At 44.9% G+C, this 21,892-nt stretch overlaps 1 protein-coding gene across 1 annotated transcript; it reads left to right on the top strand.

Moving 5' to 3' along the window:
• Window positions 1-1,193: 1,193 nt before the first annotated feature.
• Window positions 1,194-21,141, top strand: bard1 (BRCA1 associated RING domain 1). Its single transcript, XM_084478277.1, has 11 exons — window positions 1,194-1,325; window positions 1,444-1,500; window positions 2,079-2,227; window positions 3,308-4,344; window positions 4,958-5,038; window positions 6,102-6,274; window positions 10,868-10,997; window positions 11,720-11,852; window positions 13,665-13,757; window positions 18,516-18,613; window positions 20,292-21,141. Exons 1-11 carry the CDS (start codon window positions 1,234-1,236, stop codon window positions 20,637-20,639), a joined length of 2,391 nt encoding a protein of 796 aa, XP_084334403.1. The 5' UTR covers window positions 1,194-1,233; the 3' UTR covers window positions 20,640-21,141.
• The last annotated feature ends 751 nt before the right edge of the window (window positions 21,142-21,892 follow it).

Raw genomic sequence — 21,892 nt, 5'->3', positions numbered from 1 at the left:
GCTTTATTTGCACTCAGTGGCCCATCCTTGTCGGAGGCCGGAGGGTCCGATTTTTCTGTCTCTCATCCACTCCCGTCTCTCACTCAATCATACGCGCACACACAGCTCCAAGTTGTCTCTATAGCCTACTATATTTCTGCTCCTTTCTCCCGTCATAAGAACATTACTGTATGTAACCGTGGCTATCTGTTGCGTGGCTTTCCCACTAAGATAGCTTTCTTTATAAAACATTAGTATTCATTTTTAGTGTTTCTCGTGTCACAGAAACCACAGTGAATCCTGTGTTTCTGTGCCCCGCTGTGGTGTCGACAGCACAGAGCTCCGGTACCGTTACAGGACAGCAGTGGTTTCTTTCAGCTTGTATTGTATTCCAATTTTAGCGAAAACGCACATAACATTAGCTTGAAAGAAAAAAACTGTTTAAGGATGCTTATCTTTGCGTGAATTTTGGGATGACTCGTCTGCCAATGACTTCAAGTTGGTTGTGTTGATTGTTGCGCCAAACTGTTTACAAAGGGACACTTGCTTGCGACGCAGCAAGCGCCTGCTAGTTGACCTGTCGGGCGGGACGAGCAGTACTTCCCCACATAAAGAGCTTATTTATGATTGGATCGCTTCCCAAATCGTCCTGCTTAGATGTTCGTCTCGTTTTTATTCGTTAACGAAAGTGTCAAAAGATTTCGTCGTAGTTTTTGTCATCCTAAATTGATTTTTATTTAGTTATCGTCTCGTTTTCGCCAGACTGTAGAACCCCCCCCCCCCCCCCACACACACACACACACACACTCCCAATGTTTTCTCAATGGATCTCCACGAATCACACAAGTGGCCAATTTTGTTATAAAAAAAAAACGGCAAATTTCGCCGAAAGGTGACTTGTTTGCATGCCTGTGGGGTTGAGAGCCTGAGAAAGAGTGGCTCAGAGAAAAAAAAAAAAAAAAAAAAACATACCATTTTGCCAGCTTTCTTATATAAAAATGATTGATTCAACTATATTATACTTACTTACTTACTTACTTCAATTATATTATGTGATACTATGAATTTTTTTTACAATCCAAGAGGATTTTTATTTTCACTGACGTCACCGTTTTTGCCATGGCAACCGTAGTACTTCCGTAAATTGGCGGGAGGAGATGAAACCAGGAAGTATTTTGAATAACCCTCCGTGTTTGTTGTCAACTTGTCTCGTAGATTTTGTAACCGAGATACAAAACAAAAGAAACCTTCAGTATGGCTGACGACGTTGTGGACGATACAGGGGACTGGACTCAAACTAAAGAGGCAGTCGCCAACTTTCGACAACTGCTGCTTTGCTCGAAATGGTAATAGTTAACGCCGGGGTCAACCCTGCCGAGAACCCAGTCGCCTGTTTCCATGATGGATCTTGTATATTCTATTCTATTATATTCTCACCACGTTTTTCATTATTTACTTCCACAGCTCCAGGTTGGTGACAGAGCCGGTGTGCCTCGGAGTATGTGAGCACATGCTCTGCAGGTAATGTAGAATTATCTACGTCAACATCTGTTCCCACATAAACAAGTCCGGGGTAAAGAATGAAGTCTAATCTAATGTCCCCACTCACTGACGAGACGTTTTAGCCTAGGGTTCATTTGTTGTCATAATACCCCGTATTTATAGGTTTTCTGCGACATAAATAGGATTACTAAATCCACTTTTAGTGTCTTTGTTTATCAAATAAATATGCATGCACCTAAAGAAGCAACCTAATAGTCAATGAGGAGGTTGTGCAAAACGAGGAAAAAGCCAGGAGAGCTCTTGAACGATCAAGCCATTTCAGATTTGATAAAATGTGCCCGTGTGTCATACAAATCACCATGTTAAATTATAGGCGATGAGTTAAACAGGATGTGCGTAGAGACGGTCTCCTTGGTGGTTCCTAAAGGGTTCCTAACCCTAGACAAACATTTTAACTATTCACAATGTCTTTATAAAGTTGTTTGACTGTTTGATTGTTGCTATTTTGTTTGGGTCTTTTTTTCCATTTTACCCAAGGGTAAGATGAAAATCCTGAAATCCAAAATCCAGTTGTGTTTTAAATTTTTTTGTAACAGATCCTGTGCTGGCCCTCGGGCAGGTGATGGTTGTGTGGTGTGTCAGAGTCCTGCCTGGGTGAAGGACCTACAGATCAACAGACATCTTAGCAACATCACACAGCTCTTCTGCAGCTTAGAGTCCCTGCTCAGCCCGACAGTTACCACAGGTAAGAGGAGTAATGCTCCTAGCGATACTTTTAATATTACTATTACCTTTTTCTCCTTTATTATTATCATCTCTCCGCAAACTCTCCCTGGAGAAAAAGAGATGGAGCAATTTATCTTCTGCCTCTCCTGCTAACAAATTTTCTGAATTATTATTGTGTTTGAATAGTTCCTGCGTTATTTAATCCTGAATGCCCGTCCCCCATCCATGTAATGACGACAATTATACAATGCAATTAGCCCATCTGTCTTGGCCTGCAAGTAGATCTGAGTTGTGACAAAGCTGGTGTTGCGACCGTGCATGCACCTTGCCCTCCAGCTGACAGCTCTGTGGCGCCATCGCTAACTTAATGAGTAGCTATCTGGGAATTAATTGAGTGCGCTTAACCCATAGGGATGGGTCAGAATATTTGATTATTCGTTCCTGAGGGTCAAAGTCGATTTTTAACATTTGGACCGTTAACATTTTTTCCCATTCAAATAAACAAGAATTAACGGACAGAACTAATGTTGGTTCTGTAGCACTAATAGTTAATCATGTACAGAAAAACAATATACACAAGCATAAATAAATAATATAAATAATATATATGCATACAACACAAACACTGATCACTGTTAAAGTTAGTTTTTTTGCGTTTAAGATATTGAGTGAATTCTTGCCGATGATCCATGGCTGCCTTTGTGAATGTCGGCACACATCGAATCATTGATTATTCGTTCATACCACCCACTGATTATTTGACCATGAAAAATTTGAGTTATTCACATCCCTATTAACCCAGAAGGACAGAGTCCCGAAAGTGGAACAAACTGGCATGAAATATGATTAGTGGTGAAGTGGTAAAGAATAGTTGTTAGAATACAACATTTCTGGTTCAGGTCCCCTCTGTGACGGGTCACTAAATACACATTGACAACCTTACCTATTGAAGGATTTGACTTGTCTTGATAAACTGGGACATACAAAACTTTATAGGCTTAGTCTTCATTTGTCAATTTATATAATTCAGTAAATTATAATTGATTATTGATAATAAAAATAAATTTCTCTCCCTGCCTATACATCTTGTTATTTGCAGAGCAAGGCCCTTCTCCTTTGCAAGCAAGTCCCGGCAATGGAAAAATCTTGAAGCACCAGAAGAACTTTAAGATCTGGTTCAGTCCTCGGAGCCGCAAGGTCCGCTGCAGGGTGCAGAAGGCCTCCTCTGAGGACACCCCGCCAAGCAGGGCACCCATCCCAGAGACCACCCCTCAAAACCCTGACACCAGCAGGGTGGAATCCAAGGACCTCTCCATCTTCGACTTCATCTCCTCTCAAGACTCTGGCTCTGGCTCCTCCTGCCCACAGACCCGGGACGATGCGAGGAAAACCAGGAAGCGCACAACTAAAAGTGCCCCACACAGGAAGCCGGCGGTGGCGACCAGGCGACTGACGCGCAAGCAGAGCAAAGGGAAACTGAAGGTGCAGAGACTGGAGACCATCAACCAGCAGTGGGAAACCGGTGCAGAGGTAGTGTTGGCACATGCCAGCAGACCTGAGGAGAATCCTAGGCGGTCCAGTAAAAGAGTTTCCTTCTTGAGCCCAGCCGGGTCTCAGACTACCTTGAAAGCAGTGCCCCAACTAGGAAACCCAGACTTGCTGAGCGGGAGCATAGAGGGCGTCCCACAGGGCCGCCTCGAGGCTGTAGGGATCACTCCTGTTCTGGCCAAAGACCCAGTCCAGCCATCATGTAGCACACTGCCCGAGGCCACGGAGGCTACCAGACAGGACAGTGTCCCTTCTCCTCAGCATACCCCGAAGAGACCCAGATCTGAGGCATGCGACCCCCCAGAGGGCACCCCAAAGAGACCCCGGACCTCGCCCGGCCCTCGCAGCATGAGGCTGACCGGAGGTTGCGGAGATCCAGCCCTCCTTACTACCCCTCCATCCCTGGGGAGGTTAATGTTTGGGAAGAGCCCCAATGGAACCAGGGAAGAGCAGGGAGAGAGTCCAGGCTCCATCAGGAGGAGGTCTCCTGCCCGCACACCGGGTGGCAGCCACTCCCTCCAGGGCAGTCCTGCGGTCATGAAGAGGAACCACAAGGGGGAGACTCCCTTGCATCTAGCAGCTATAAAGGTCAGCATGTGCTAGCATGGGAATCGCTAATATCCCCCAGGACTGGGTGATAGGATAGAAAATATCACATGGGCATTTTTCTTCTCAGTATTTCAATGAATGGGACTGCCTTTGATTAGTATGCTGATTTCACACACATAGCTGCCATTTTAGACAATCTATTCCCATTAGCAGGTTTAAATGATTTTGAATAATTCTTGCATTTATTTATCGTTAGATTAACATTTTGTCAATTTTGTTAACATTTTGTTAATTTCCGGTTTGGTTATTCAGCTTGGATACGCTTGCATAAAGCTCTCCGTTGCAGTTTTTATTTCGTTATCATTATTATTATTTAATTTCCTTACCATAATAATGTTATTCTCAAGATGATCTGTGGGGCATTCTCCAGCCCATGGAGCATAAATGTTCGTACTCTAATCCGTGTAAACATAGCCCTAATCCCTCCTTAGATCCTCGACAAGGTAATCAATGGCCCGCTGCTGAGCACAATTGATAAAACTGCAGCGCTTATGTTGCACTAGGATAAGAGGCTGTGTTTATAGGCGGTTAGGCTTGGAGGTTCCAAATACTGACGCCAGACTGTTCTGTCTGTCTGTCTGTCTGTCTGCAGGGTGATGTAGAGGCTGCCAAAGAGCTACTGGACCAAGGGGCGGACCCAAACCTGAAAGATCATGCTGGTTGGACTCCTCTGGTGAGACACACGCATATGAAAACATTTACCCCTACCCTGTTGATGTCCGTTTTTAACCTATAATTAAAATGCTTTCAGGAGAGGTTTGATAGAGCCAAACATTCTTTGGGCTTATATGGCATTCATACCATGATTGTACTTGCCTTTTAGTCTATCTGACGTATACAGCTGAGAAAGAGTGGCTCAGAGAAAACAACAAACAAACACATACATACATACATCTGATGTAATGGGCTTTGCATTCATTATGAAACCGGGTTGAAATCGGGAACCAGCTGCGGTTTGTTGAGTTTTCGAGTGCTACACTACATTTGCCCTACCGCCCGCCTGATAGGTCAAGGATGCTTGGTTGCATTCCAGACTGGAATTTAAAAATGACCAAACAAATGTTAAAAACAAATGTGAAAAAACTAAATCTGACCTTTTTATGGGGAAACAATAGCCTGTGGGGGGATAGTTGTTAGTGATGCTAACCGCCGCCCCGCTCCAGATAGAGCTATTCCCTTCAAGAGGCACTGAAAAGGCACTTCATTCACCAAATCAAATGGGCAATAGGAGCTAGGAACCCTGGAGTCTTTCTTCTCTCCTAAATCATTTTTTGTGAGAAATAAAATTCATGCAGTTCATAGTAAAATGTTCCAATGTTTTTTCAGTGCCACACTTGTGATTTTGTGACAGCTTTAATACTTGTCACAGGCGTCATGGAAATGGGTTGGATTGGATGACATGTGGCAACCTGATAACCTTGAAAATCCTACCAGCTGTCAAATCTGATATTAATATACTCAGAATACTCTTTTTGCAGAGTTTAATCTTTGTGTCAGATAATGCCCTCCTAAACAGGGAAAAAAAGGAAAACATAATTTCCATATTAAAGGATCCATATTGAAATAAAAAAAGCATAATACTCCTCTTCAGTATTGTCAGTATGTCTAAGCCGAAGAAAAGTGTGTAAAACAAAGAAGATGCGTTTTCTTCCACTCCCCCGTGTAACCATGACGATTATTTAAAAGCCACACCATGACAGCGCTATGACACAGGCATCTGTGTGCGTGTGTTCCAGCACGAGGCGTGCAACCTGGGCCACCTGTTGCTGGTGGAGGTGCTGCTGGCCCGCGGGGCTCTCCTCAACACGCCGGGCTACGAGAACGACTCGCCGCTGCACGACGCGGCCAGGAACGGACACCCGGCCGTCGCCAGGCTGCTGCTGCAGCACGGCGCCTCGCAGAGCGTGCTGTGAGTAGGATGAACCAAACACGCTGTCCTCGTCTCGCTACCCGCAGCCTATAGGTCCCATATTATACCACCAGGTGTGAGTGTGATTAGCCGTTAAAGCCGTTTTGAAAATCTGCCTCTTCTGATATCACAGGTGGGCAACGTTTGCTGCAGTCCACTTGGTAGGCTGGTAGACTGATCTACCAAGCACATCTACCAAGCAGCCGTTAAAGCCGATTTTCAAAACGGCTTTAACGGCTAATCACACTCACAACTGGCAGTATAATATGGGACCTTCTAAAATGATTGTGTTTTTACTTGACTGAAGCATAAGTTATGAAGTCTAATTCCGGGTCCCGTGATATGCTTGGAAGGAACCAATCTTAATGTTAAGGTCACAAAATCTGTTGACGTTTTTTAAGTTGAGACCATAGTTTAAGTTGTGCGCACAATTAAGGCCATCGTGGAAACAAAACACATTTGGCACCTCCTTTTCTCCATACAAGAGGTTTGCTTAGGGTAAACTGCAACACTACATTTCTAGAATTCCTTCTTTTGGGTAATGCTAGGCCCACTAGAAGCCTTGTTCTGGTTTGGATGGAGAGAAGCATATGCATGCTTTATGCATTAACCTATATGTATGCTAATGCTTTTGCAGCCATTCAATATAAGGGCTTTCCCTCTTGAGAGTGCCAAACTATTTCCCGGGCTCTCCTTCCATCGCCCGGCTGTCGATAACGATTATGATTGATCGTGCCGCGGTATTCATTTGAAAGAAAGAAAAGTGGGGCGAATTCTGCGACCACTGATTGAACCCCCCCCCCCTCTCCCAATGATGACTGCCATGCCGCAATAGGTCACAGCAGGCTTGAAGACCTGTTGGCAGATGGCAGGGCCGGAGGGGGAGATGTCACAGCGACACACATTACTCGTTGGGTGTTAAGTCGAGGCCGGCCAAGCTGGGTACCCGCCGTAGGGCAGCTGGGTTTGGGCCACCCTAACCTACTCTACTCCTGATCGATTCACAGTGGGTCGAGGGTCGGGGCTGTTCCTTTGCCTCACCTGTTTTGTAATTAATTGTCTTTTAATATTAAAAAATAAATAATAAATTTTAGATGTATACTTTTTAAACCTTTTATTCCTCTTGGCCTCGTCACTTTGATGGCTGTTGGGGCGCTGACAGCACTTAGTCAGCCGGCGCTGCGCTCCGCCTCCCCCTCCCCCGCCCCCCGGCCCCGGCGGCCAGTCAGGCCGCCGGGGACGATCCGTCATGATGCCGCTGACGAGATGTATGCTGTTCTTGCCTGCCACGCGCCATCAATTCATTCCCCCGCGCACCCGGGCGCACGTTTGCACACACACGGCAAGACAAACAAGCACACGTCCGTTGTGAGCCGGTGCAAGGCTGCTCGGGATGCAGTTAGACGGAGTGGTTGTTCCAACGCAGTAAATGGATTGATTGGTACAAAGACGGCAACTCGATGGCTCGTAGAGCTGAAATGGTTTTCAGATACGGTTGTGTGTGTGTGTGTGTGTGTGTGTGTGTGTGTGTGTGTGTGTGTGTGTGTGTGTGTGTGTGTGTGTGTGTGTGTGTGTGTGTGTGTGTGTGTGTGTGTGTGTGTGTGTGTGTGTGTTCTATCCCCATTTGCTCTAGGATGTCTTATTAGGAGTTAAATGTCCTATACAGCCCTTCCTCTAGTTGAAGTGCCGTGTGTACAATTTAGTGGCATCTAGCGGTGAGGTTGCAGATTGTATTCAATAGTTAACCCCCCCTCCTACACACACACACACACACTCACACACACACACACACACACACACACACACACACACACACACACACACACACACACACACACACACACACACACACACACACACACACCCTCCCTTTCCACTGATTTAGGAGTAGCTAAAGGGGCCTGTCGGGTGCCACTAGGTACTTCCAAAATGTCATCGTCTATGACTGCATTGAGTAGGTAAGGGTCAAGTGATGAGGCTCCTTGATAAATTGCATTTAGTATCTAAGACTAGGTAACATAAGTACATATGAATACTATATTGTATTTCTGCCAAGTCGGTTCCGTTAGATGCCACTAAATTCTACATACGACACCTTTTTAATGGTGAAAAATAGGGATTTTTCATCTAGTTGTAAATACATGGTTGTGTCTATTTAAATTGCAGCAGCCGGCTTATTGTCATCTAGGAATCCTCAATTGCCTACTAAGTGCTTGTTAGCATAAAGTAATTTAGAATAAATTCAGTCTGTAAAATTATAGTCTTTAACGATTATTTTTTTTTTGAGAATGTAAAGCTATTTCAAGTGTATAAATCAAGTGCTTACACAAACTTTTTTCACTTTCCGGCTGGAGACATGGCTTCCACGTGATGTAATAACGTGGTTCCAGAATTGCCTGGGAAATCCCCAGAGTGTCTTCATTAATGGCTTTGATGACATTAACGGTATTAATGGCGTCATGGTCGGCCATGTTCCGACTACAGCCGTATCCACTGATGTGTGCCCCGTTCATTCAAGTCCCCGCTGCAGTCGCTACACCTCGCTTCACTGAATCGTGCAGAATGCCAAACTCAAATTAGGACTAGCGCTCTTTGCTTTTCCCAGAGGTCCTTGCTTATGACATGCAAAGCTAACATTGATCCACCTAAGTAGAGTAGACACACTTGCATACACACACACAGACACCAAAATGTTGATATTGGTGCATCCCTTGTACGAGGTACTGTAGGTATGCTTGGTGGTATGCTCAACATGTGAATACTCGTACAATACCTGTGTTGTACAATCAAAAACCTCATCTCAAAAAATCCCTGCTCTCTGGACTCTCTGGGCTTTTACTCGTGATTGTTTGTTCTTCTGCACAATGCATCGGTCTGCCTGCCTTCCACCCACCCACTGTTCCTCCTCCTATTTCATTTCCTAATGAGAGGCCATGTCTTCCTTTTTTGTTGCACAGTTGACAGCAGTGTTTGTGTGATCGGGGGGCGGGGGGGGAGGGGGGAGGGAGAGACCAACAACATTGCCATAAAGTTATCGTGCGTGTCAATAGTGTGTTTTTAGTTTAAGGTTGACTGGCGGTGTTCAAGCGGTTTCCTGCTTCACTGCCATCTCTTTTCATTTCTAGACGGGGAACGAGGGTTCATTAATTTAATTGTTTCCCCTTCCCAATCGCACACACAGACAGACACTTCCGTCCACTGGCACACTTCCAACTTCACTCCTACACGCATGTAAGAAATGTGACAGCTTTCGGGAATGGATTTCCACCGACTTACCCCCAACCCGAATGCCCACAGGTTTTTCCAGGGGCCTATTATTTTGCCTTTTCATGAAAAAATATGTAATATCAATTGCCGCGCATGCTGCGTAGACTGAGAGGGTGTGGGTGTGTGTGTGTGTGTGTGTGTGTGTGTGTGTGTGTGTGTGTGTGTGTGTGTGTGTGTGTGTGTGTGTGTGTGTGTGTGTGTGTGTGTGTGTGTGTGTGTGTGTGTGAGTTTGTTTGTGAGTGTGATTCGGTCGAGACGGGGGAGGGGGGATGCTGTGGGTATGAATCCAAATGAAATATTTTATGGACCAGTGGTCCTATTAATTGTCCCCCTGGTGTTATCATTGCTGACGCCTAATCTTGCAGACAACCTGCCGGGCCCTGCTTCCTGCTTCTTTCACTTCCACTAATTCCCTTCCTCCCAGTGTGTTTTTTTTCTTCTTCTTCCCTTCACTCCCTCAAGGTGACCTTGGGTCTCTCTCTTGTCACACTTGAGGGAATCTGTCTTTCTGGCAGATGAGCTCATTGATCAACACACGGCGCAGTGACACAAAGGGAAAGCTGGGTTGCACTTTCATCTTTGTGTGTCAGTAGCTTACAGTGTTGCAGATGCCAGTGCTATGGTGTGCTACGCGGTCTTTCTGCCGTCTTATGTATTCCACTGAATATTGGATAGACAAAACCACCAAGTCTTTGTAAAACCACCTCTAAAAAGCATTCACTCACACAACTATGGTTATATTCTTAAAACACTCTGTGGGCTCCCGAACAGAGATGGATTCATGTATATCTATAAAAATAATTTATTAAATAAGTTACGTGCAATCATAAAAGACGAGTGCAGCTATTCTGAGATTGTATGTGATTGTTCCCATAATGCAATGGCTCAGTCATTGGATCAGATAAGGTAATGTTTGGGTATTCTGCGGTTATTGTCAGGGCTAGGAACTGCGGGAATAACAACCCGAAAAGTTTCCGTACTTGAATATCAACTTGTCAAATCTGAGCGAAAAGCCATTTGGAGAACATTTGCTGAACACAAAGTGGCAAATTCCCGGTCAACCCATTCAGATCCCAATCAACACCAGACTTTGTTTTAACATCTCTTGTTCCTCAACTAAATGGAAAATATGAATAAAAGTTGCTTGGTTCTTGTTGGTCTTAAATCCATTTCGACCATTTCCACCTCATGAGCACTTGGAATAATATATAGCTTGTGTACTGCTATACGATGTCACCGTGCATGCTGGTATTCGTCGAGCGTAGCTCATGTGCCTAGCGTGTAAAGTAGTCATTTTTAAATTGCCTTTCTTTGATCTTGTCTCAGTAATCTTTATGGGAAGCGCCCTGTGGACTACGCTGTGAGCCTGGAGATGCGCGAGGTATTCAGGTCCGGCCCAGACGCCCCCCAGCCCAGCGACTGCTTGCTGGTCGGCTCTCCCTCCAACCTGGCTATGGTGAGTCTGAAGAAGGATCCGCTCGGTGCACTTAGCTTAGCTCACTTTAGTTCTCATAACATATCGCAAGCAGCTTGTGATATGCTGCGCGTGAAATGTACTCTATCAATAAAGTTTGACTTTGACCTGGTGCAGCGTAGCTGCAGGACAGCTGGCGGAGCATGCAGCCCTACTGCAGAAGGCAAGATGGCTTAATTATAACAAAGCACCATGAGCAAAGGCATAAGTCAAAAAAAAAAGTGTTGGTGCAGCTCTGCTCTCACACGGTGCATAAAAAAGGGCGCACTGTGCAGGATTTAAACAGTTCTGCTGAAGTTAAATAACTTGCAAGTTGCAACTATGTGTATTGACCTTTTCAAACAGCTGGAGGCACGCTTACGTTCAAGAAACTGTTTTTGTACAACTCTTTAAGCAGGTTTTGTTTCCATCCCCCCACCACCCCCCCCTGCATTTAGCCACACTGTTAATGAGCCTCTGTATAAACAGGGGTCTGTTATGAGAGCTTGTAATAACACTAGAGTATAATTGGGAACGTAAACAATAAAATATAAAGCAGTTTCAGTTTTTTCATGAATTAGCCTGGCCAAGTGATCCTCTAAACAAGAGGATTAATGATAATGTGTCATTATCAGATGCATAGTGGCCCTTTCTGGCTCTTGCTTGACATCCACATCCAATGCTTGCATCGCATCAACCTGTGACTTGCTTGTATTCTGCCCTAGGCCATCTCCAATGGGAAACGGGACGAGCTGATGATCGTATTGGCCAGTAAGCTGTCCCAACCCCAGCAGAAGCAACTGGCCAAACTGGCCAGGCTGCTGGGAATGAAACAAGTTGAAACCTTTTCAGGCTCAGGTAAGTGTTTGGAAGTGTCATCAAAACCTGAAGTCAAACTGCAGGCATCACTTGGTACTAATTTGAGCAATTAAGACATTTTATAGATGGCAATGTTCTTAATTTACTAACTTAATGAAATTAAATTGATTCAAACGTTACAATTTAGATAAATAAGCATGTGTTATGATATAACTATTGTAAACATTAGCATGTTTAGCACATTTTATTGCATTAGGATTATGAAAGAAAGAAGAAAGATCAGCTGGCAGCCAGTGGCAACCAGTTTCCTTCTACAGCTTGCATGAAAGTGTTCTCCACCAAGCCCTGTTCAGTGTGCCCAGTGGTCTCTTGGGTTTTAATTTGTGCTTCCCTGATTAACATGCAAGGAAACTGTTGCTAAGTGACTCTATTAAAACTCACAAATGTATTAAATGCTAGCAAAAAATTGTTGCCGAAAGGCACACTGGCATTCATCAAGTGTTCGATAATTGAGTTTCTTTTTGCGGGTGTTCTACTACTAAAATCTTAACAAGGCTAAAATCCTGACACAAGGATGTGGCGGTAATTATTGATGACCATCTCGGTGTGCGAGCAATTGTCCAATCGACGTGTGCATGTGTGCGTGTGTGCCTGCTGGCACACGGTGAAAAATGTAATGTACGAAGGTCAGGATTCATGCCTCGTCTTGGAGACATGTTTATATCCCTGTAGTGGCAGCAAGATGGCAGCTTACTATCCGCACCACAGTCTTGCGATGGCGTGCATAAAAATGGTTAAAGTGATTCTTTTATAAGCTGTTTGGAATTGCAGTCAGTAAGACGACAGAATACTAATGGCTGGTGGGGAAAAAAAAGGAAGAAGCACTTGCTCACTCTTCGCTGAGCTAGCCAGACCGGAGGGGTTTGCAGTTGATGCTTTTAAGAGAACCGTTCATTTTCTGAACCTGTGGCGAGAAAAATTTAACACACATCAGCACAGCATGTAACAATGTTTTTTTGTTCCTTTTGTGCCCTGGAGTGATAATTACAGCCATTATATTACTTGTCTTCTGCTGTGGCTTGTTGACTGAGTGAGGTAATAATCCCGGCTATTCCTTTTTTTATGAACTAATAATTCTGCATGTCCTTTTTAAGCAGTTCCCGAACGGGGCTTTGAGGTGTTCTGTTCTTCGTGTTGAGAGGTGTCTTCAGACTGAATACAAATTCTAACTTTAGATGAACCTTTATCCTCAGGTGCTGGTGGTCATTCCAACACTGGTACTGGATGAGGGGTTACAGACAGACAGACAGTGAAGTGCTTTGGGTACCTATAAAAAGCCCTATATAAATGGTCAACTATTATTTATAAGTCGACTAGACATATATTATAATATATTGATTATTTAATATATTGTGATTAATTTCTATTTTGTTATTTGTCCTACCTGACTAAATCAGTTGGTGCACCTGATTAGTGAGGAGAACATCACTTGGTTGGTAATATGGGAAAATCGCTCCACGTTTCATTCATACCGTAGCTCATTTACGGTCTAGGTATTTGGATACAAGTTCCAATAACCTGGAACATGCAGTTTTATTCTCTAAGATGCATGTCCTGTAACCTGTAGCATGAAACCTTCCAATATTGTACGTGCTTGTGATCTGCCACACCCCTAGTGGTAGTAGTTACACCTGTGTATGTGTGTCCTCTATTGATACCCCCTTTCAAAGGGTATCTATCTTCCAATACAACTTTGTGACCATTGATGGCTATATCAACGTTATACAATGCACAACATACATTATGTGGCTCTAATGGCTTAATACTTTGTTCCCCCCACCTCCTCTCCAGTGAGCCATGTGGTGGTCCCAGATGGTACTGCACCCACCACCCTCTCCAGTCTCCAGGGAGTCCTTGCTGGCTGTTGGGTTCTAGGATACAGCTGTGAGTATAGTAGACCCCGGCCCAAACTACCTACAACCTCCCCAACACACACCTGTTTACTTATGGCAGTCAAAAGTTTTCTATGGACCAATCGATTCCTCAACTAATTGCTTCACCAAAACTTCTTATCCTCTTCAATTCTCTGTGTATCCCTTTCACAGGCTTTTCATTTTCTGTGTATGCCTTTATTGTAAAAGCAAAGCTGCGAAGGCAATTATTTAAAAAAAAAACATACCTTTGTACTTCATATTGAGTTTATTTTTTTATTTTTATATTTTAAGAATTCAATATTGTGTATGTTGTGTGTCGGTGAAATAGTGGGGCTGAATTTATAGGATATGCCAAGAACTAGCTCACTTGTTGTCACTTGACTTATAACGGGTTCCGAAGAAAGGGAAAGGCAAACCTAGGTTCTTTATTATTGTGGTATTCCTGCCACAATGCATTCATCAACAGAACACGATGCGGTGGTGCCTGGCTCTAGTCTCTCTGACATCCTTCAACTACGGTTTTTCTGTTCAACAACAAGCAGATGTTGAGAGACGGCCTGCTTCAGGGGAGAAGGGAAGATATCATTCTGTCAGTGTTGCCTTAGTGGACCTCACTGGGTTGCAGCTGCATCTTTGTCAACTGTGTGTGTGTGTGTGTGTGTGTGTGTGTGTGTGTGTGTGTGTGTGTGTGTGTGTGTGTGTGTGTGTGTGTGTGTGTGTGTGTGTGTGTGTGTGTGTGTGTGTGTGTGTGTGTTAGGAAGAGTGCCTGTGCTCGCAGACACGCCCTTTCTCCCACCGTCAATTAACTGCGTTTCACATTGCAATGTGTCGAGGGGAGCTTCAGTGTCTGCTTGAGGTTTGGCGGAGCCTCTGCTTCTGGAAACGATCTGAGATACGAGGTGACAGGTATGCCTTAACAAACCTATTACCTGCTATATCTCAGTTGATGTGCAAGGCCACATTGTTTGGCACGGGACACATCTGAAGCTGCAGTAGCAGAGTTTTTCTTCATGCATGAGATGGGAGATGGGGAGGGGGGGGTGGCGATTTGGAAACCTCTCAGGACCACCGTAGAACAGTTTTTAAGATTTTGATAAAATCATACCTTTGGCTTTAAACCTGGAATTTTTCACTTGCACTACAGCCATCGCCTTTGTTAAATATTATGTGGAATTATGAGATTACATTTTGAAGGTTTCCAAAAATGTAGGGCATCTTGCCGTGACTCGATCAACCCTCCTTTCTGAATTAATCAGTGGAGATGGAACAAATATAGAACACAATTCCTAGCTGCAACCGGACCATATCTGGTGGAAAGTTGTAATCTTCCTATCATGGTATCCAAGCATTCTGGGTGGGGTAATAGTATGATCAGGAACAAAACAGGCTTAATGAATGACACCATGTCATCTCACCATTCATTTGTGTGCATGTTGTGCGGGCGAGGTGAAACACAAGGGGGCTTTTAGTGTCCCCGCTGCCAGCTTCCTTGATCTGCCCATCATAATAGGTTTGCCATCCACACACACACACACACACACACACACACACACACACACACACACACACACACACACACACACACACACACACACACACACACACACACACACACACACACACACACACACACACACACACACCCTCGCTCAAGGAGTGAACTCGTACAATTAGGCTGAAAGCTTGAGATGCAAGCGCATGGCTTGTCCGCTCCGCACCTCCAGCAAGAATGGCATTAGCACATATGCAAATGAGTGCTCAGCAGTTGGCTACTGGACCAAGAATATCGTCCAGAACAATTAACCCCGGTATCTCCCCTCTCCCCTGCCCGGGACCAACAGGCCATCGGCACATGAAAATGGTGATTAAGAGGGATGAGCCAACGTAATTGTGTGTGTGTGTGTGTGTGTGTGTGTGTGTGTGTGTGTGTGTGTGTGTGTGTGTGTGTGTGTGTGTGTGTGTGTGTGTGTGTGTGTGTGTGTGTGTGTGTGTGTGTGTGTGTGTGTGTGTGTGTGTGGCAATATTAAATCGTTGTCCCAATCTTGAGCGGCCAACAGTTCTGTGCTGAGAGGATGGGATGCTGTCGTCCATTTGTGATGGTGAGTCACCACATCCCACTCCCTCCTCAGATGCAAGTCGTATGGGACGTCTCTTGGACACCTTGCCCACCATGACAATGCAGTGAGCAGCAGCGCATAGCCATATGCCACTGCAAGAGAGATCTGACCCTAAACTAACACGACCGCCCTCGTGCTGCATGTTTTTGACTGTGGACATCAGAAAGGGAATGTCTTCCTGCGAGTATACTATACATTATTGTCCATGTCTGTGGCCATATTCTGCTCCTGTTGTTTGTCAGGTTTTTTGGGGGACGCCTAGTGAGTAGATTTTCCCACTTTGCGTATTTCATATTCCAAAATAGAAATTTCACACCTCACCAAAGCGAATGAAAGCATTTGACTATTTTGATTTCACCTTGTGAATGAGAATGTTTTCAAGAGTATACATTTGCTATGAAAACCCATCCTGAAGATGAACCCGCCAAGCTTTTTATTTGATCTTCCCCCAGCTTAGGGAGTGAGTGGGTGTTTATAGTTTCACAATTCACAATAGGTAAATAATTGACTTTTTTCAAAATAAAACATTTGCAATGAAACCCATGCTGTAGCCAAAACTTCCAAGCCTTTTGTTTCATCATCACCCAGTGAATGGAAATGAAAACAATATAAGATGGTGAATAATTAAACCATTCTCACAATATTGAGACTAAAGCAGCATTTTCTAGGTGACTGAAGAGTTAAATAATGATGTTAGCGAGTAATGGGTTTCTCCTTTTATATATTTAGGGTTCCTGCTCTAATTCTGTTTGCTGAAAAGCACAGCAAATTCTCTGGCTGCAGCCATTAATAACGCTAATGATTTGGTCTTGAACCCATGGGTGGAAGTGGCCCACATGAGTTGTGTTTTGTAAAAGCACATTCATTTAATAAATTCTGAAGAACATTGTGCAGCATTACATTGGTTGATCATCCATATTTGAATAACACCTTCCCATGCATTTTATTTTTCAATAATAGCAGGGCACTTGAAATACTGTCGTTAAACCTAGCCGATAAAGGCAGCTTCAACAGTTGATTCCATGCTTTAATCATTTTAATTCTACTATTAAGTCGATTTTCGATGCTTTTCATCGCAGCCATTGCAAGAACATTCATCCTGTTTTTGTCTGCGATCACTATAGAAGCTTTTATCCCCGATGGCTTCCAACAACCCTTTTGTTTAAATGCTACAATTTGTTCTCATTGTGTCTTTTATGTCCTATTGCACTCTGCCATCCCTGCAGCGAGGGGCTCTCGATGCGTTTCTTTACCCACTGGGTTTCAGAGTCTTTTCTATGCCCATGTGAGGCATTCGGATGAGGTGGTACCATCAAATATGAAACCCATTGACACCGTTGTTGTTTATAGGGAGAATACAGATAAACTAAACTTGACAGGTTGCTCAGCCCCGCTGGTTAATAAATCGCAAAACAACTCTTGGAGTCAGTGCAAACGACCCCGACAGAATAGCAATTTGATTGACACATATTGCACAATATAAAGAATACTACGATAAATCCGCTGCCTTTTTTTATTTCTTCTCTTTATCGCAAAGATAATGGCTGCATTTACTGTCAACAGCAGCAGCATGAAAAGCTTTTCTGCTTGGTGTTTTTCTTTTTTGTTCTTTCAGTTTCCTTCTGTGACATGCTGGGATGTGAGGCTGGGTGATTTGAAAGTCTCCCCATGCCTTTAGTCCCCTTTTAGCTTTTTTTCCCTTCAAAGTTTGAGAGCTCAAGTTTCTTTTCCCTTCATGTCTCTGGAAAAACGAAAAAACAAACAAAGTCGAGCCAGCTCCGGAATGGAAAAAGCATGACAGTTGCACGTCTCTGATCCCGATCCTGGCCTCCCAGCGAGGAGGCTTGTACTGTGCAACAGCATGTGATCCTATGGCGTAGCTGCATCATTAACATCATTATGCCTCAGCCGTTTCTCCCATTCTATTATTCTCTGTCTCTGTCTGTGTCTCTCTCTCTCTCACTTGCTCTGTCTTGGCCTCATCCCCTCTGTCTCCGTCTGTCTCTGTCTCTCTCGCTCTGCCGCTCTCACTCTCGAACTCTCTCATACTGGTCTCTTGGATTGTCATTCTCTCTCTCCGTCTCTCCCTATAGAGAAGCTATCCTCTCTCTCTCTCTCTCTCTCTCTCTCTGTCACTCTCTCTTTCTCTGTCTTTCTCTCACTCTCTCTCTCTCTGTCACTCTCTCTTTCTCTCACTCTGTCTCCATAAACCGACGCACCTGTCTGTTCAACCAGGCCTTCTAATTCTGCTCTTTCAGGCTATTGTTGAGTCAGTCCCTATTTATGGATCCATCTGCTTAACAACATGCTAACGGTAACGGATAGAAACCGCCTATTAATAATCACTTACTCAGCTGGCACAATAATTGGACTCGCCACTCCCAACCCATCATCAGAGGACAATAAATGACTATTCATCTATCTCTCTGTGTGTCTCCAATCCGCTCGAGGTCTCCATCCTCCTCTGCCGCCCCCTCTCCCCTGGTCGAACCGCCGCATCCCGCAGTTACATCTATCACCGCTCATCAGTGGCTGACCTGTCCCACTTCACACCCCAAACAAATGTACACTTATACACAGGTCATTTTCTCTTTAAACATCTTATTCTCTCTCTCTCTCTCTCTCTCTCTCTCTCTCTCTCTCTCTCTCAGGGGTGACGGCGTGCCTGCGGGCGGGGGAGTGGCTGCCGGAGCTGGAGTATGAGGCCGGAGACGGGCCCCGACGGGGCCGCATCAACAAGTGTAATCTGGTGGGTCTGAGAGAAAGAGAGGGAGACATGCGTGTGTATGCTAATCTATGCATGGGCGTAGATATTGATTCTTTAGAACAAAAGGAACAGCCCAGGGGACAAACAGTAATTATGTGCATGATGGCTGCACAGCCTATTGAATTGATGTCCGTATCGCAATATGATTGTGATCACGTTTACTATATTACACTGGCTGTGCTCAATCGCAAAAGTTGCAATGTCTGCTTTTTTTGGGGGGGAGATGCGTTTTATCCGATGTGTGTTGAAAGGCAAACGTCGAATAAAACCGGTGACTTTGAGAAGAGTCTGTGATATTGGCTCTCAAGCCACGAGAATAACAATGCAGAGAATAATATTGTGAACGGTCGACATTTTTTTTGTTTTGTTTTTTGGATGAATCAAAACTATATTTGCATTGTCAAAACGCCTGTCTAGCAATATCCACAATCACATATTAGCCATTTAAATCCCTGAGGGAAATATTCCTTCCGATGAACCCGTTGCCTCCTCGGTCAGCACACCAGAGAACACCTGGGAGACCGGATATTGGCACCTTCAGCATTCCATTTCATAGTCATCCCTGCTTGCTTTACATTATTCCTCTCATTGCAAAGTCTATCAGCCCCCCATAGATAAGCAGCAGTAATTATAAAATGGGTTCTTGCACACGAGGATGAAACTGCTTACCTTTTTAGAAAGAAAAAAAAAAACAGGGTGTGGGCGAGAGAGGGAGGTAGAGGCCGAGAAAACTGGATGGAGAGAACCAATTTACAACCAGAAACAATTGAATTCATTGATGCTGTAAATAAATCAGGGCCTCCACAGTGGCCCCAATTCACCGTTGCTGCAAAAGGAGAAGGAGAATGCAGCACCGTTTGACTCAGGAGAACCAGGAGTTGTCTATTTAGCTGAGTCATTACCAACGCACCAACACAAGCACACACAAACATACATACGCATACAACAGCTGCACACAGGCAGCCACACATTTAAGCACCGCAGGCAATGGCCTTGCAAGGGGGTGATGAGAGAGGTGTGTTGATTCAGCATCAAGGACCACTGTCCACATCTAATTTTCAACTGACGCCGTTACCGGACATCCCTCTTGTCTTTAATTAGGATTTTGTGCACCGGTGTCTGCTTTGAGCAGCACCAACCTCCCTTTTTCAAATGCATAGTTGACTGCCTTTATTCCCAAAGGAAATTGTGACTGACCACTAAAAGTGTCACGCGTAGGTGTGCAAACTGCAAAGGTAGAGAATAAAAATGCAACCAGAGGATATCTCAATTATCCTGATAATGATCCTAGAACACACACACACACACACACACACACACACACACACACACACACACACACACACACACACACACACACACACACACACACACACACACACACACACACACACACACACACACACACACACACACACACACATTCAGCTACAAACATCCAGCTACAAACATCCACAGCTATGTTAAATCTATTCCGTTAAGTCAGTCAATCTGTCTCCCGGGCTCTCCTATCCACCCCTACCAGTTCCCATCCATCAGCACAGCGGAGACGGACATGTCCAGTCTCGTGCTTCCCCCCTCGCCGCATGCCCGCTGCACTATCCTCACCGGCGTCCTCTTTTATTCATGGTTTGTCTTATTGATTTTCTATTGGCCCCAGCTCCCGCCGCTCTTCGACGGCTGCTTCTTCTTCCTGCTGGGCTCCTTCGGCGCCCCGCCCAAGCAGGAGCTGCTGCGGCTGCTCCGGGATGCCGGGGGCCAGCTGCTGAGCCGCCAGCCCAAGCCCGACAGTGACGTCACGCAGACGGTGAGCGCGGCGGCCTACCACGCCGCGCCGGGCTCGGACCAGGCGCTGTGCACCCAGTACATCCTGTACGACCCGCGCGCCTCGCCGCACAAAACCGCCGCCGCCGTCGTCCGGCGCCGGGGCAAGGTGTGGACCACGCCCGCCTCCTGGGTGGTGGACTGCATCGCCGCGTTCTGCCTCCTCCCCGTGCCAGAGTCGTAACACGGGGATGGTCAGACTGACTCTCACTGCATCCTCCCCTAACCAGAGTCTTAACACGGGGATGGTCAGACTGACTCTCACTGCATCCTCCTCCTCGTGCCAGAGTCTTAACACTGGGATTTTCAGACTGACTCTCAGTGCATCCTCCCCTAACCCGAGCATTAACACAAGATGTGCGGACTGACTCTGCGCTGTATCTTTCTTCTTTTGCAAGTGTTCCTTTGAAACGTCTGTGTCGGGGGTGGGTTTCACTGCGAGACACTGGGGATACGTAAGGAAGAGATGAAGCTGCACTTTCAAGCTGTGGATATGTTTTTGGCCAGACACAATGGAGGTCTGGTAATGGCTTCCTGACCATTAGCAGTCCTAATGCTTCTGAAATAACAATTTCTCGAAGTGGAGTGAATAACATATTCCTGTCTACCGTCTATTTCTGGTCAGCAGAAACGTTGAGGAAGGTTGTATTTGTTTCATGGTGTCCATGCATGTTTCAGAAGAGGAATGGTGCTCATTACAGTTTGAACAAATTATGTGTGAAGAGCTATACTATTAATTCAAAATAAAACATAAATCCTCATAATCCTCTTAAGATGTCGTGCATTACTTTTGGCTCTCACACAGACCAGCGGGTGCCAGAGTAAAAAAGCTTTTATAACAGTGGCTCACCAGAAAGAGTTAACTCTCCCATTCATCATTCTTGTCCAAACCCTCAAACATATTGATTGCCATGCAGAATGGGAATACATGCCGCATTTATTGTTCTGTTTTGCTACTTTTGCCAATAGCTCTTGAAAGGCAACCTAACTTTTATTTTACTGTGTATCTGTGTGTCTGAGGGGTCCCTGTGCACTCCCAAGGTCTTCTACTGGCGATCTTCCAAGAAGCCATTTTCAATGGGATTAGCCTGGGATGCACCTAATTGCTATTGATTGCTGCATGCTGCATTAAATTGCTTCCCCCTTATTCCCGTCCATGATCGGGGGGGGTGTGTGCGGGTGGGGGGAAATTAGTGGTGCGGACAGGACAGAAGCCTCAGCTGACTGGTAATGAAATGGAATGAGGAAATGAACTGGTGAGTAATGGCCTCTGACTCACCACACTACACCAAAAAACACAAGATTAGACACTGCTCCTCTCTTTCATTTTTTTTTAATCTCCTTCTCTATATATCTTACTCTCTCCCCTCCCTCTCTCACTGTCACTCTTGATGGTGAAATACATGTTTCAAATGGAATAGGATAATGTTCATGTCT

Source organism: Micromesistius poutassou (assembly GCF_964030765.1).
Source record: "Micromesistius poutassou genome assembly, chromosome: 14".
NCBI lineage: Eukaryota > Metazoa > Chordata > Actinopteri > Gadiformes > Gadidae > Micromesistius > Micromesistius poutassou.
Note: the sequence above shows the minus strand (reverse complement) of the source record. Positions and strands in the feature narration are given on the sequence as shown.